This window comes from Saccoglossus kowalevskii, chromosome 12 (genome assembly GCF_978046115.1).
Source record: "Saccoglossus kowalevskii chromosome 12, keSacKowa6.1, whole genome shotgun sequence".
NCBI lineage: Eukaryota > Metazoa > Hemichordata > Enteropneusta > Harrimaniidae > Saccoglossus > Saccoglossus kowalevskii.
Genome location: NC_140652.1, coordinates 16,882,738 through 16,899,041, shown reverse-complemented (window position 1 = coordinate 16,899,041; position 16,304 = coordinate 16,882,738). Strand labels below are relative to the sequence as shown.

General features: G+C 36.4%; 1 protein-coding gene across 1 annotated transcript in view; it reads left to right on the top strand.

Moving 5' to 3' along the window:
- Positions 1–15,291, top strand: part of LOC144349952 (uncharacterized) — a 39,242-nt gene extending 23,951 nt beyond the window's left edge. Inside the window, exons 2-6 of the mRNA XM_085505927.1 lie at positions 7,566–7,858; positions 8,252–8,372; positions 11,221–11,382; positions 13,091–13,261; positions 13,471–15,291. Of these exons, the coding sequence (XP_085362053.1) occupies positions 7,566–7,858; positions 8,252–8,372; positions 11,221–11,382; positions 13,091–13,261; positions 13,471–14,534 (1,811 nt within the window). The 3' untranslated portion in view covers positions 14,535–15,291. The remainder of the gene's footprint in view (positions 1–7,565; positions 7,859–8,251; positions 8,373–11,220; positions 11,383–13,090; positions 13,262–13,470) is intronic.
- The last annotated feature ends 1,013 nt before the right edge of the window (positions 15,292–16,304 follow it).

Genomic DNA, 16,304 nt, shown 5'->3' with positions numbered 1-16,304 from the left:
CTGGCAATGAAAGTAATGGTGGATATGAGCGCACTATGCAATTACGTGTGAAGACTCTCCTTACATTTTATTGTGCTTAACACTAACACCAATATTCGATAAATTCGACTTTTCGCCGGGGCAATGAACTCATCCATGTACTAGCTGAGCATTTGCAATTCTAATAAAGTCGTAGTAGATTTTTATGTGGATGTATGTCAGGCTACAAAACTGCGTTGAAAATACTAAAAATACAGAGTTTTTAAATCTACAAGAAATTTAGCTTTTTCGAATTTTAAGTAAATCAAGTTTTGAATAAACTTTATGATTAATATATATATATTACAATCTCGTATATCGATCGGACCTATTACATACGTATGAAATATAATTTTTAGATGATGAATGAGTAATACACCGATATACTGTCAAAGACATTTAATAAACGGTATACAAGAAATCGTGGGAGGCGATAGTTTACAGGGATGTTTATGCAAAAGCTTGGTGCAGTTACAGAACATGCGGATGTGAACTCAACTATTTGTGAATGGCGTGTAGCGTAAACTGATGTGATCTAATGAGACGTCAGTATGCTTGTACTAAAGAAGAACCTGTTTTATCGATCTCTCACGACGAGTTAATTCTGTTTGGAAACAATAAACTTCAATCCGCAGTTACGGTATGTGCCGATGAACTCACTCCGCGATAAGCAGACTTTTACGAACTCGTAAACGATTCGGATTAGTACATGGAGTAGGAGTTAAGGTAATACGAGTGTGTTGGCTTAGGTTTGTTATTAAACAGAATGTATATCGGTTTATGTACGTATGTGTGGGGTGATGCTATACGCTGATGGAAGGGAACGACACAACGTCGATCATGTGAACTCAAATATTAACAATAAAATAAGGACTCATTTTATTTCCCAAACTGTATAAAGAGCACATACTTCTTAAATCCCAATGTTGAAAAAAACCGCCGAGTTTACACACTACGGAAAAAATGAATTACGTCATCTCCGTGACGGTTCGTGAAATAGCGCGAGACATCAGTGAATGCTAATAACCGACTTTAGCGTCATATTGCTTCTGCTATCTTTCGAATTATTGCGTCCTCACGATTCTTCAATATAACGGCGGTTAAGAGAGTATTAAAATTATTATTGTAAATACATTCTCGGTTAAGTAGTATATTTGGATGTGTGCAATTAAAAACTATTGCCTTATTATAGTTTGGAGAGTTGGCAATCAACATACACTGACAACTGCCGTATAAAACACCCCAAATATCACGTATTGCACACACTAACCACAGTACCACTCTATTCAAACCTCATACCCCACCACGCACGTGCACAAGTTAATCATTTCATTTAAAATATATCATTATCTGTATCGCCGGATTGGCACCCAAAGAAGCAATTTCCTCGTATTATTTGAAGTATATTAAAACCTAGTTGTTTTTGTTGGCGATGCTCATACCAAAGACATTAAAGTCAATGCGAAGTTCCTTACATGATTCAGAAAGCCGCTTGTTTGTTCCATGTTTTTTTGCCTTGTTCATATACATCGACTCTACTGGCAATTTTGAGAATACAGGAAGATGCAATTGTGGTAAACAATAACACAAACAAAGTGTTGATTACTTACGTAATCGTCCGATGCCATTCAAAAGTCCTTACGCTTTTCCTAATAGTGTTTGTATTTGGTAATAACATACATTTATGTTTTTGTTTTTGGAAACATACTCAGCATATATCAAGTATGTTCATAATTAAAATGCTTTGGGTAGCACTCGTTAAACATTGATAGCAAGACCATCTCAGATGGAACCAATGTCAAAGTCTGATGTTACAAAAAACAACAAAATTTGAATGAGATCCAGAATGATTTATAGCGGGTGCTAGATGTGGAGCAAGATGGAATCACTCTATTCGAAACACCTAACATTATCTGTCTAGTCTTGTGTTCTTCGACGTAACTTTTCTTATATGACATATTTGCGGTTGGGTATCTTTCCAAGTTCCAATGTGTTGTACCCGTGACTGCATTACATAGAAACGCACATAACATTAACTAGTTAGACATAAAGGTACCACATACACAATTTGTTGATGTTTTAAAACATTATTATTTTAGTTGTTTATTCAATTAGATTGCGATAGAATGGGTGACAACAAAAAAACACAGAAGTTTGTTAAAATATGTTTTCCACAATGCACCACCTCGTATTTTAACATTTTTTAAATATTGGTTTTTCTCTAAAAACAATAAGACTTGCGAATAAATCTAATTCACGATTTAAAACGGAAAGGAAACAACCAAGATTTTACATTCGATGACATAATCGGGGTGGCGTACGTAAAATGCGAACGTAGATTTCATGCCAATGTAACCGAGTTTTCGTAAACATGATCACAGTTGTTCTGAAAGCCAGGCGAATACCGGCAGCTTAGTTTAGTTATCTCGCTCGCATCTGACATTTGCACTAGCCCGAGGCGTGATGATTAGTTTGATATTAACCCAATATATACACAAAGTGTGCATGCACTATTTTCATACACACCGTCCTGTTCTATATCCATATTTATTGATAATTTGCGAGTGTGCTAATCTTACTGCTATGGCATTTTCAACCAATAAAGTGCGTTTTATTTAATTAGGAACCAAGTCCCTGAAATTGTTAAATTATCATTATTGTGTTGCAGTTAATATGCACTCGTCATTTTAATGAAATAAATCCATCGAACGTGAAAGTAATCTCATACTTCGTTGAATTATGCAGTCACTCGGTCCCTAAATATACCCAGGCGGTTCGGCTTTGAAACAAATATCGGAAAGTTTTCTTTTTTAACATTTTTTTTTGGTTTTAGCATGGATATTGCTCACCAATTACACTAACGATTTCGATTACCCAAAATACACCAAATTGCCCACAATACACTCCACTAGCCATGATTTAATCGATTATTTATTTGACATCGCTCGAGGGTGAGAATGTTTTACATCGTAGAACATCATCAATTTGTGTTTCTCCAACATGCAACTTTTATATTGTGTGAATGAAACTAAAAAAAAACATTCATGTCTGACCAACTAGAACAACTATTAACTATATGGTTCGAGGACTAACGACGCATTCCCGGGTAATTCGATAACTCATGGATTACTACGCCTGTATCAAATTCCAAATTCTTTCTTTTATCACCCCTATTACAATATGTTATAACTATCGTCGAGCGTGTAATACGTAATATATTGCTATGTAAAATGAATGCATGATAATACATGGAAGGTAATTCTTAGTGATACAGAAATCACTCAGGGAATCATCGAAAATAGCATTTCTTTGTAATACGAGATCCAGTTGTTAACTTTATGGTTCGATGACTAACGACACATTCCCGGGTGATGCGATAACTCATGGTTTCCTACGCCTGTGTCAATTTCTTAATTCTTTCTTATATCACTCCTATTATACTATGTTGCAATTATATTCGAACGTGTAATACGTAATATATTGCTACGTAAAATGAATGCATGATTATACATGATATGTAATTCTTAGTGATGCAGAAATCAATCAAAGAATCATTGAAAACATAGTAATATCATTTCTTTGTAATACATATAATATAAGTAAACCGTTAGATCACTGCGCTTTTCTAAAGCGAAACATCATTAAATCAATAACATACATCTCACCGACCCATAAATGAGATTCGGAATCACAAGCATGTAAACACTACCCGCATAGATAGACTAATGACTGATGCAGCGTAATTTACACTCCTGATTTTCCATCTATTTCGGGAAATTGTTGAGAAAAGTAACCCTATGAACACAGCATGAAGTCTCCTAAACGCAACATACAAGGAGAAAGCTTCTCATTATCCCCATCTTCAAGTTGTCAAGCATGTGCTCTCCTGTGTCTTTTGTCTTCTAAGTGCATACGTGTATCTGTTCAGTTTCACGCTACGTTTCATTTTAATTGGTTGTTTACAGGGAAGGTTTCGTGTTAGTAATATATAAATACGATTAAATGTACGCCTAACCCCATGTAGTTTTACGTATTTTTTTCAGATTGAAGAAGTCAGCGTTCTACACCTGCTTAACGTCGAGTTGGGTATTGTAGCATCAGCAAAGTGATTCCCGGTATCATACACCATGCACTTATTGCTAGGGAAGTTCCAATATTATTTGGCAAACTCTTTGTATGAGCCGTATAACTTAAAATGCAATATACAATAGTTATTGAATATTTAATACACCATATTTGAGTTTTTGACTCGGAATTAACATACACATTTTATTTGCCACAACGAATCACATCTGGGGATATGACAGAGTTCTGTCACGATTTAAACAAATTTTTGTTGCATCGATTCTCTTCGGTTCCTTGTCGCTTGGTCTTGGGCGGCATTGGTCTAAATGTACTTCTTCCTAGTGTGTCATAACGTAAGAGTAACTTGCTATCTGGCAGGCCATTGGTTGGTATGCGTGTTTTTACCCCCAAAATTAATTATATAAATAAATAAATAAATAAATAAATAAATAAATAAATAAATAAATAAATAAATAAATAAATAAATAAATAAATAAATAAATAAATAAATAAATAAATAAATAAATAAATAAATAAATAAATAAATAAATAAATAAATAAATAAATAAATAAATAAATAAATAAATAAATAAATAAATAAATAAATAAATAAATAAATAAATAAATAAATAAATAAAGTTTTCTTTTCCGTTGATTGTATATACTTTGTGGCTGTATTGTCAACGTCACGTTAATGTCACCATTTCAACGATCTACACTTTGGCACTGGTGACGGTTTTTATAAACAGTAGTTGTATCTTTGTCGTAAAAGATTGTGTTGAGATGACATTACAATTACCTTGAGTAATTCCAAATATTACTCCCAACAAAGTAAGCTGACGAAAAACTATTCGATATATGAGTATTATATTGGATGCACATATAAATACTATAGTAGATTCTAAAATATACGACGCCAATGACCTCGCCGAAAGTAAAACACTAAACACGAAACGAGTTGATACTATGCAATATTTGCTACGAGTATTTTGTTATAGTGTACGGATTAGTTTACTATTCAATCTGCTGTGATACTATGTGTTATCTAATGACATGCATTTCTCTTCACAGTATGTGCCCAGCTTAATGGCGATAAAAACGTAACATACTGTTTTTAGATAACTAATTAAATCAGCCGTACTCAGAATTGATCCTTTGTGTTGAAGTATTTTTTCGGTCACTAATTTATAAATTAAATTGGATTTACGTCATATAACGCAGAGCGTTTGTAAACAATTACAATATATATAATGCAATGCTCGACAGAACCGATACAATAGTTCATTAGAAGAATCAAAATAAAAAGTAAATAATAAAAACTTATTTCATTTAACGGGCCACACGAATTCATTAAGACATCTCGATCCAGTAAATGTCGCTAGATTTTATCCGCGACTATAGAAAATGAGACAGATATATAATGTTCTTATTACAACCATCACAAAGTTCGTACACGAATGAGACGTGATGTACTTACGTCACAGTTGTCATAGTGAAAGGGCAACAAACACATTTGACCATCACGAGTCGATCTTTCATCTTCGGTCCTACTTCTGTTAAACGGTATGTTTTACTTTAATGCTGTTTGATAATTTGGCAGCAGGTGCTCAATATTGGCTAATAACCATAGGGCAATCAATTATACGTCGAAAATAAATAAAAATAATGAAAATAATTCATTTTGCGCTAGAGAATTAATTATCGAAGCTCCGCTCATGTACCCTTTGTGATCCCATGGATTTTGTTACAATTAATATTTGGAAATATAATTTAATCTTTAAATAATGGAGATTCTTCGCTTGTAAAACCTGCCAAAAAATACCGCGATTGAGATCAGTCAATGACATTTTAAATAATTAATGAGGTCATGGATTTAACTTAGCTGCAGGTTGAATAACCACATAAATCCTCTCAAATAAATACTCTTAAATAAAATACGTGAGGGCGGAGTATTTACTTATGTTTTTTAGCAAAAACAACATATTATTTTTTAGCAAAAAATACTACAAACAACAACAAATGGCAGAAATTACATCCGGGTATATGAAAACAAGGTCGCACGCCAAATTAGATGAAATAAAACAGGTATATTATTATTACTATGACAACTTATATGACAACAGCGAGCATTGCGCTGATAATAACAGATTAATAGGGGTTTACGACACGATTACGTCATTGTAGTATTGTATTTGTCTCATGATTGGTATATCATGTATTATCACCCATAGCTACGAATAGCCTTTGACTTTCAACAGCGTACTCAACTCCCAATACAGCTGTTCATATTACACTAAGAACGGTAATCACCATGATGACGGAATTTCGGTCAAAATTGTTTACCACTGGGAGATGTATTTCTACGTTCTACATTTGTAAAGGAATTGTTTCCTACTTCCGCATATCCACCCGCATCTTCTGTATCAGGGGACCCTTCAAATAAGGACGGTGATAGTACCTAACACTTATTTTCAGTTGCGATATATATGAAGTTGATTGTGAACAACTCATCTGCTTCTGATTGCATTTGGAAAATGTGCAAATCAAAGATATGCATTGGATATATTTATCGCTCTGAAACACACTTTATTATACTTCTGATCCAAAGTGTATACAAGGTTACATGAAATGCACTTTTGACGTCCCATTAAAAACCTGAAAATGCAACACAGTTTATGATGTTGTAACCAATCCCGTATAAATAGAGACGTACAACTTCACTGGTTCCTGGCGTCCCTTGCGAATGGCAAGTAGGACGCTGGTAACTAGTATTCGCCACATTGTTCCACTGGGCCAGGATCCCGGCCCAAATTCACGTGACTAAGTGATGTAATTTGAAAACATTCTATTATTCGTTTTCTGTAAACAAGTTTTCAGTACGCCAGGCCCATACATTCTGCCCACGTAGACTTACATATTTGAGATGTTTCTGGCATTTCCCGCTGTTTCTGTGCAAATTTATAACAAAAAAAAAAACAGTTTTATATTCGCCCAACTTTAGAGCGTAACGAGCGTAAGCGCTGACGTCAGTTAGTAATTACCGGTCTCTTGTGGCTTGGTACGCCATGACACTTGAGGCGGGAACCAGCCAAGGTACGCCATGACACCTGAGGCGGGAACCAGCCAAACGTACAACTTGAAACTGTGAAAAAGTTTTGTTTGACGCTAAAATTTAAAACGCATTCTAGCAACATTACTGACACAATTGATTGCAATATAATTTAGATTAAAGTCACATTAAGAAATCTATACACGCACGAGGAATTCGAACTCAAGGCATGACCTTTGCTACCAGAAACAGACGCATACGTTCCTACGCCACATCACCCCACCAACAAATGGCGAGTCCAAATTGCGCGCAATGATCGCAGATTTGCAGTTAGTCACTAGGTGCACATGCGCAAGTCGAATTACTGACGTCGCGAAGAACATGCAAAATTTATTTTGAAACTTACAATAAGTTAACTTTGTTATTCTTCCAGGTATTAAGATGTGTTGTCAAGTCGAGGCTAGTGCTTATATGTACGTACGTGACAAAGTGACAGGCTATGCCCTACAGGGTCACGTGATCTCAATTCAGCCTGCTGGTACGTTACTCAGCTGCGGCATGAAGTGTCTGCACATGAGTGGTTGCGAATCATTCAATTTCAGACACACCTCCGGCATATGTGAACTGAACAGCCGTGAGAGGGCGTCTGCACTTCCAGGAGACTTCGCAGTAGATCCAGATACGAATTATATGGAAGTTGGTACTGACATTTCAGTGGTGAGTGACGCCATAACGTCATAGCTGACTATATGGACAGTGATTTTAACCGTAGATAAACCTTAATGTAAATCAGTGGCGGATCCAATGTATTGGGGGTCCAAGCTTCGCTTAAGATATACGGAGCGTAAATCGCAGAGAAGCTATGCATAATCCAGATGATATGAATCGTCATGCGTTTGGGAGGGGCCATGCCCCCCCTGCCCCCCCCTCTGGATCCGCCACTGATGTAAAGAATGAAATTCTGTCCAAAATTAACAAGATATCATAGTAGATAGTATATATGACCAACATTACCAAGTACCAACGATTAGCTTGGATATGATTCGTTTTATCTCGCAACTAATTCGGCACATGAACAACGATCAAGTGTTTCGAATCTAATTGCTGTTGCTTTTTTAGGACTCCTGCTCGAACGTGGTTTGTCAGAATGGCGGCGTTTGCGTGTCTGATTGCACAGATGGTGGATATACATGTGAATGTACCACAGGGTATGCTGGGATATACTGCGAGACATTTGGAGGTAAATTAGCTTCAAGTGACATAAATGGAAAAAAATATAGCGTCAATAGGATTGTGCATGTTTGTGTATACTAGTATTTTGCAGTTTTAACGATCAACAAAATGTTGTTAAGTAACTTACATCATTATCATCATAAACCCTGGCCTCTTTGATTTGGCGTTTATATTTATGATGCTAATACAACGGTATTCATGGTTACAGTAATGGCGTCCACTCAGATGGTACGTCAATTAGTCGGAACAGTGTGCTGTTTCGCGGTTCACTTGAAAGTTTTACAGTATCATTTGTCAGCGAGTAGCGATGGAATGGGATGAAATCCAACCATTCCGTGTTTAGGAATATGGCCTCGTGAATCAATATGTAGTTGGCACAGAATCATGTGTCATCACTGATTGGCTGACTCCATGACTCTCAGCACATTACCATGGAAACTCACATGCGCAGACTGACCCATACATAAGGCCCATTCACAACTCATCAAGACTGATTCATTAGTCTATTATTCGTATTTTTTTTCAAAATACGGCATCTAGTCTAAATGTTAGGCAAACTTCCCCTTTGCACCACCACTCCTACTGGTTTATTCATCACTTGCAGCACTAGGGCGAAGCTGCCGGTCTTACTAGTGGGTGGGTAGTTGCCTGCCTATAGATACTTTATATTCTTTCCCAAAGATCACATACTAAACAAATGGCCTAAGTTACCCAGGGTTATTTCTAAATCCAATTGAAAAATGTGAGTGATTAAAATTTATTAATTAATTAATTTAATTAATTAAAAGGAATGACGTGATTACAGGAATGTGATATGTGTGTCCGCAAATTTACATCATCCCTTATATTAAATCAAGATTCACTTACACAAATTTAACTCGAAATGTCTTATATAAGAAGAGCTATTTGAAAACATGACTCAAATTTGTATAAGGCAGTTGGCAATTGCGAATTAAGATAGACTTATTCTTGCCTTGATGTTCGAAATAGTGTTATTTGGTTTGATCGTAACTCCATGCTTTCACAATATTTACACGTTCACAATATTAAATATGAGCGACATTTCTGTACTATGTGCACTCAATCTGTTGCTTTCAAATAACCAGCTGATTCTAAACTATACAAAATCGGCACTCAAACTCGATACATGGACATGACGATGATAAGAAAAAGTATCGTTTTTATAACATTTTACCCATGAAAGTTTATCAGAAAACTAATAATATGTAGTCCTAGAAGTTTGCAGATTACACTGACAGCAATCCAGTACGAACTGATCGCCTTTTCTTGTGGCTCGTCTATATGCTTACACAAAATTATAATGATATGTTTATTCCATACTATAGCCACTAACCGAAAAGTTAGTATCACTAAATATACACTAGGGGCCACACTATATACAGGACAAAATAATTAATAATAATGTTTATTGTCTTTTAGGGCACAGGCCCATATGACCATACATAACAGAAAAACAAAAGAATACACAAGCACTGGAGAATGTACAGAAATTGTAAAATATACACATATATACATATATTCTTATATGTATATATTCTTATACCGAAAGTAACGAAAACTACCTTCTAAGGTTGAATGCTTTATGTAGAAATTTACCAAGATTACGTAGTACCTTTGCTGATTTTGAGCGCATTAGACTGTAATATTTTTCTGAATTGGGAAGATGCCAAAAATACTCAGGAATTAACTGTTTCCTCATAGAGTGAAATAATGGGCAAACAAGAACAAAATGGTACTCGTCCTCTACATTAGATAAATAAAACTCGCATATTCTTTCATCAATTTCCAACCCTGTACAGCGCCCCTCTTCAATGCGCAATCTATGACTAGAACATCGAATACGTGCTAGAGCATGTCTGTGTTTAGCCTCTGTGACTACAAAAAGATATCTTTCTGGTTCAAGCATGGTTTTAAAACTACAATATGATCTTAGTTTGGCAGTGCAACATATTTCACTGTACCAATCTTGCCTATGAATATCAATTACCCGCTGCTTGAACTGTACCAAAAACATATTTAATATACTCTGCGAAGCGTATCCCGTTTCTTTAACAAATTTAGCTGTATTACGTATAATAGTGGAATCTTTGGTACAACTCTTGATCCCAATAAAATATCCAGATAACAATCGATGCGATTATCATAATGGAATATACTGAATAGCAAGTTGAGAGCATCTTCCCTTTTTTATTTCTAAATTATGTGCGGACATTCGAAGTCTAGTCTATGTCAATGATTATTATAAATATCTCAATGAAATTATTTTTGTCAAGTATCGAGCATTCGTTATTATGTTTTTGCCAACATTGGAAATTCAGGTCGCACGATCTGTGTTTAAATAAATTAAGGAATGTCGATTTTCTATCTACTCCTTGATTTACTTAGGCTTACACAACATATTACCAACACCATAGTAGTTCAAATTCAAAGAAACTAAAATTTATCGATTATTCACTGCTTCTGTATCCTTAAAAGGATTATGTGAATAGCGTTTTAGTGCCGTTTTATTTTTGCATCACTACAATCAGTTGAATAGGAAAAGTTAAGAAATAGAACTAACCTGCATAAACGATCTGAGTACAAACAAACAAATGAAAACATCTTGCTAAAACTACCTAACACATCAGGTCAACAGCGTATATCTTTTAGTAACAATTGTGGTCGCTGCCCGAAGACATCAGGTGGAATGCTGAGTTAACCACGTAATGTTGGTCTACATGTACAAACCTGATCATGTTGTTTTTGTACATTTTGGGGTAGGGGGTACATTATCACTAATTACATAACTAGATCTATACAGATCACCAGATTTCATATTCTTTATTCACTTTCAGTGGCTTGTTCCGATCCAGGAAATGTGCAGTATGCAACCCGATCTGGAACAATGGACCACGGCGATACTTTAATCTTCACGTGTGATCCTGGTCGATCAATTAATGGTACCAACCCCACATGTAATAATGGCGTGTGGGATGCAGATTTACCATCTTGCCTTAGTAAGTACTCTGCTACTTTATCTGACAGGACTACAAGAAGAGTAATATAGATAGTAGGTGATTTCACATTTGTGTCTTACAAATGGTATAGAACTACCAACATTGAGATCTTCTGGCATCTTCCAGCTCTTCTAAATTGAAACGAATATATCTCGATATCTTAATATTTTGCTCGGTGACATATGGAGATAAAGATTATTGTCTCACAATATACTTTTTGATGTTTAGAATTATTATAAAATTGACAACGTTTTGGTGTTTTTTTATCGATGAAATGTCTTTTCATTGTGGTCTATGGTAACCGGCTGCTAAAATGACATTTTATGCAATAATTGTCTTAAAATAACAGATTGACAGTGAATAAACTCCACATAATGTTTACTAATGCTAAAACGGTTAGTTATAGACTAAGTACCATACCACCTTAAAACGCACTATGATGTGTAACGTATCAATTCAGTCTGACTATAAGAATAGATTAAGTAATATCAGTGTAATCCCACTTTTTCCGGTTGTAGAATCTGGGCTTGAATATAAATAGAAGTCGCATCGCTCTCATGCATACGTGGAAAATCTCTTAGTGGACCTTTTTAGCAGTAGAAGTCAGACAATTTATTCGTAGCGACATCAGTTAATACGTAATTCAATGTAGGGATACATTTTGTTTTCATGCAGGCGTTGGATTTGTGGCCACGCCCGGGCACATGCGAGCTCTGACCACCTAATCCTGAGCGGAGAGGTCCTGCTTTTTGAAGTCAAACCACGTGATATAGTGACGTTACAATGACGCTCAGCATAGCTTAATGTGATTGGTTAGAACCTAACAACTTGCCAAATTAGGAATGCTAGACAGTCGCGGTGACATTTAAATGTGAAGGGCTAGGCATACCCCTATGATGAGATTATGCAAACACAAACAGAAATATATTACTCAGGAAATTTAGCACATACTGGCATAGAAAATTGAATGCAATTGTTTTGTCACATGCGGATGAACCAATAGATTGGTGACAGTTATACACATAGATATGACAATTAGAAATCTCCGATTCCATTTTCAGGCCAATAATTTTTAAAGCGGAAGAGTCGTCACCTGCGCATGCGTCAGATAGCCATAACGTGTCATTGTTTACAAACAAGCGTCGACTACCCATGAGGCTTTGCGTTTTTAGCGTGTGTTGTTATCATCGCTTGGGACTCAATTACCGCGCGTGCGCAGGTGACGACCCTTCTGCTTTAAAATATAAATTCTCTTGATGATGAGAAGCAGTTTATTCCTGAATGTCTTTCTTTTAAAAGTGAAAGGAATAAACATTTTGAAGATTGTGATCTCAAGTCTAATTTACCAGATGATATTTTTCTTGAGGTAATGAAAAATGCAAAAGCCCTTTCACAATACCTTAAAGATACTATCTATAAATCCCCTGATTAAAAGTTGCGAGAATAGTGAATTTTTATTTTGATATTTCTTTAGTCTTTATTTCAAGTTTTATTGTTAGTTTTTATTACATTTGTTCATTTATGTCTTTCTCGTTACCTTACTAAATCCTCTGACGATTTACTTGTGTAATACAGTTATTATTATTATTATTATTATTATTATTATTATTATTATTATTATTATAATGTAATAATAGTAACACAAAATACAATGAGGAATTATGTCATTGATCTTTACCCAAATGTTATATAATATATTCCATTGTAGGTGACTGTATAGACCCAGGCGCACCTCCAGCGAACTGCTACAAAACAGGGTCAACGAATCATTTGGGAACATTGACCTACACTTGCGAAGCGTTATATAGTCTGACCGGAAATGCCGCCATTAATTGTAACGATGGCGTGTGGGATGGAGCGCCGCCAACATCATGTGACCGTGAGTTTGAATCATCCACGACACTTGAGTTTCGTCACATACACTTATTTTACGACTGCAGATTTTACTTTTTTAAAAATCTTCTACGATTCAATTCAATCAGTCTTATTCTACACACATTCAACATTCAAATCAATACGAATGGTGTGTGTTACTTCGAGTTTAAGAAATCAGTCCAAGTAATGACGCATTTGTTTCTCACATTACAGCCTATGGATTTCAGGCAGATGTTACCGAGTCAAACCAACAGATCAGTGGCGTGTATGGAATTACAACCTTTAGTATCGGGGCTGATCTGTTTCTTGTTACGTCACGGTATGGCGACGGTATCGTCAGTATTGAGAAATATACCTCGCCTTCCGTGGCTCCCATCTTTACATCTTATCAGTCTGAAATCACGATGCCATTTGCACGTGATGTTCAACATATGCTAATTGGAGTCGATCACGTTCTCGCCATCGCTCGAGAGCAGGACACACTTGGCGCGTACAGTGCGAATTCAGAAGTATATCTATGGGATGGCGTTGACTTTAAACCCCAACAAGAGATTGCCACAACAGGATGTACGGGCGTTCACATGTTTAGTGCTGTCGTCACTTCCGGGACGGAGTATTATTTATTTTTAACCAATCATTTCAATGGAGCATCTTACGAACTTGATAGCGACCTCTACAAGTGGAATTCAGGCCTACATATTTTCGATTTGCTTGTTAGTGTACCAACCAAAGGAGCGGTACGGGCCTCTTCATTTGCTACTGACGGTGTCACGTACCTTGCGGTGGCCTACGAGCGGGACGACCTTGGTGACGTTGCTTCTGAGATTTTCCGTCTAAGTGACGACGGTCTCAGCCTTACCAGCCATTCGACGCTGTCTACAATTGGACAAACAATGTCGGCGCAACCATTTTACATTGCGGGGGATCTGTACCTGGTGACAGCGCTTCTGGTGGCTTCTGGTGACTCTCCAATTTATCGATGGAATGGTGCAAATTTTGTTGAAGAATATACAGTCCCCTCCAGTGATTGTTACGAAATATGCCCGGTAATTGTTGACCAGATTACACTTTTAGTGGTCACGAGTAAGAATCAATTTGTCCCGGATATGACGTATAAGTATGACGGCGTATCGTTTGCCCAATACGACACGAGTGGTTTATTTCCCGTTTTCGGCGGTGAGACAGTTTCTTGTGAAATTGTGGAAATTGGTGGCGCCCTACATCTTTTGTTAGGGGGAGAACCACAGACATACTTATTGGAATGGAGGACGGCATAAAAATTACTTCAATATACAGATTGGTGTGCCAAGGTAGCTATTGCAAGATTCACTGCACTACGTTTGTGGATGAATGTGACGTCGCCAAAATCGCCAGTTCTTATAATAAATTGTGTACTGGCGATGGACGCGATGATAAAGAGGAATATTTCAAATGAATCCCAATTATTTCATTTAATATTTCCACTTAACAGAGAGAGTGCACTTGTTTTTTTGTTTTTTTTCTGCTCGCGTAATCACGATAATGTCATTGATGGAAAACAGACCGCCATTTTCGTTGTAGTCATCACTTACATATAGCCGAGCTAACTTTTCTTTACAAAAAAGTACGCATTTGTTTGTACATAGAAAACACTTACTACAGCGCAGGACATGAAGTATCCTGTAATTGTACTGTGATATCATCGTTAGTTCGATTATTAATTCAATTTACCGCTTTGTTTTGAATAGGTGAACGGTCGCAGTTCGTACGTCACTTGAGGGCATGCATGGGCGTGGACAATCTTGAGCCCCCTAAGCCAATAACTATTACATATTTGAATGTTTATATAAATACTCTTATAAACAAAGGTACAGCTTCATGCCCTTCACTGTACTCAAATACAGCTTTATGCCCTTCACTGTACTCACATAGGAAAAAACTAACTTAAAGAAAGCGCTCTCAGATGCTTCGGCGTTGCTGTAAAACAATGTAAAATCTGGTTCCAGTTTTTACCTTATCCGTACCAAGGTTTTTTCTAGAAAAAAAAAATAACAAGAGGGAGCACACACTGGCGATTAACCTGGAAACACCATATCGGAAGGTTTCTGCGCCGTTTTAACTGTGTATCTATCGCCATTGAAATATCTTTGGAGTAATTTTAGTGTATTTTGTGTCCAGACACATTGTCAGCAGGTGTGGCTGGGAAGTTTTGACAGAGAAAAATTTATTTGAGAAAGATTTCATGGTGTACGGCAGCGCGGCAGTGCGTGGCTCAAGAAATATATTTATGACTTGAAAGTTCAATCGACAATTCCGTAAGGGGGCGCCAACCGAGAGTATCAGGTCACTGCACCCTTGTTCCCCGGTTTAGAACACCTCCCTGCGTACCGATACCGTTTTTGTATGGTTTTTAATGGTTATACAATGAATGATTACAGGATTGTTTCCTTCGACGGCTGGGCTGGAGCTAGAACTGCAAAAAGTTATCTGAGGTATTATAATCAGCAGAAACGAAGAAATATATTTGGCCTGAGCTATAGCTGACAAATATGCCGGGTTTCGCTCACAGTGCGTGGAATAACAGGTAGTTCTATTCATGTGCACCATACATTGGAACACCGCGCTTGATACTAACATTCCATTTGTATTTTTTTTTCGTGTGATACTCTCTCCGATAACGTAAGTAAGATTAGTTTTCCACGATTTTGGGTTACGTGAGATACAACATTCATGATGTGATGTCATCAAACACATGATTTATTTCAAGGATGAACAAAATGTCGCGTTGGTGACGTACTGGGACGAAACGATATCACGTGGACATGAACTTTAAAGAACCAAAACCAAAACAATAGTTAGAAATTTCACAAATCATACCTAATCAATAAGTTTCTATTGGCCAATTGAATAACATAATATTTATAGAGATAAGAATGCGTTTGTTGCGCTGAGAGTACATTTTTATTAATTTTCAAAAAAATTTACTTTTAGTATACCTTATAAATAATCAGATCCGTCCACTTTTAATTCAAACATAATGGTATTTTGAATCCCTGTATATAGTGTAT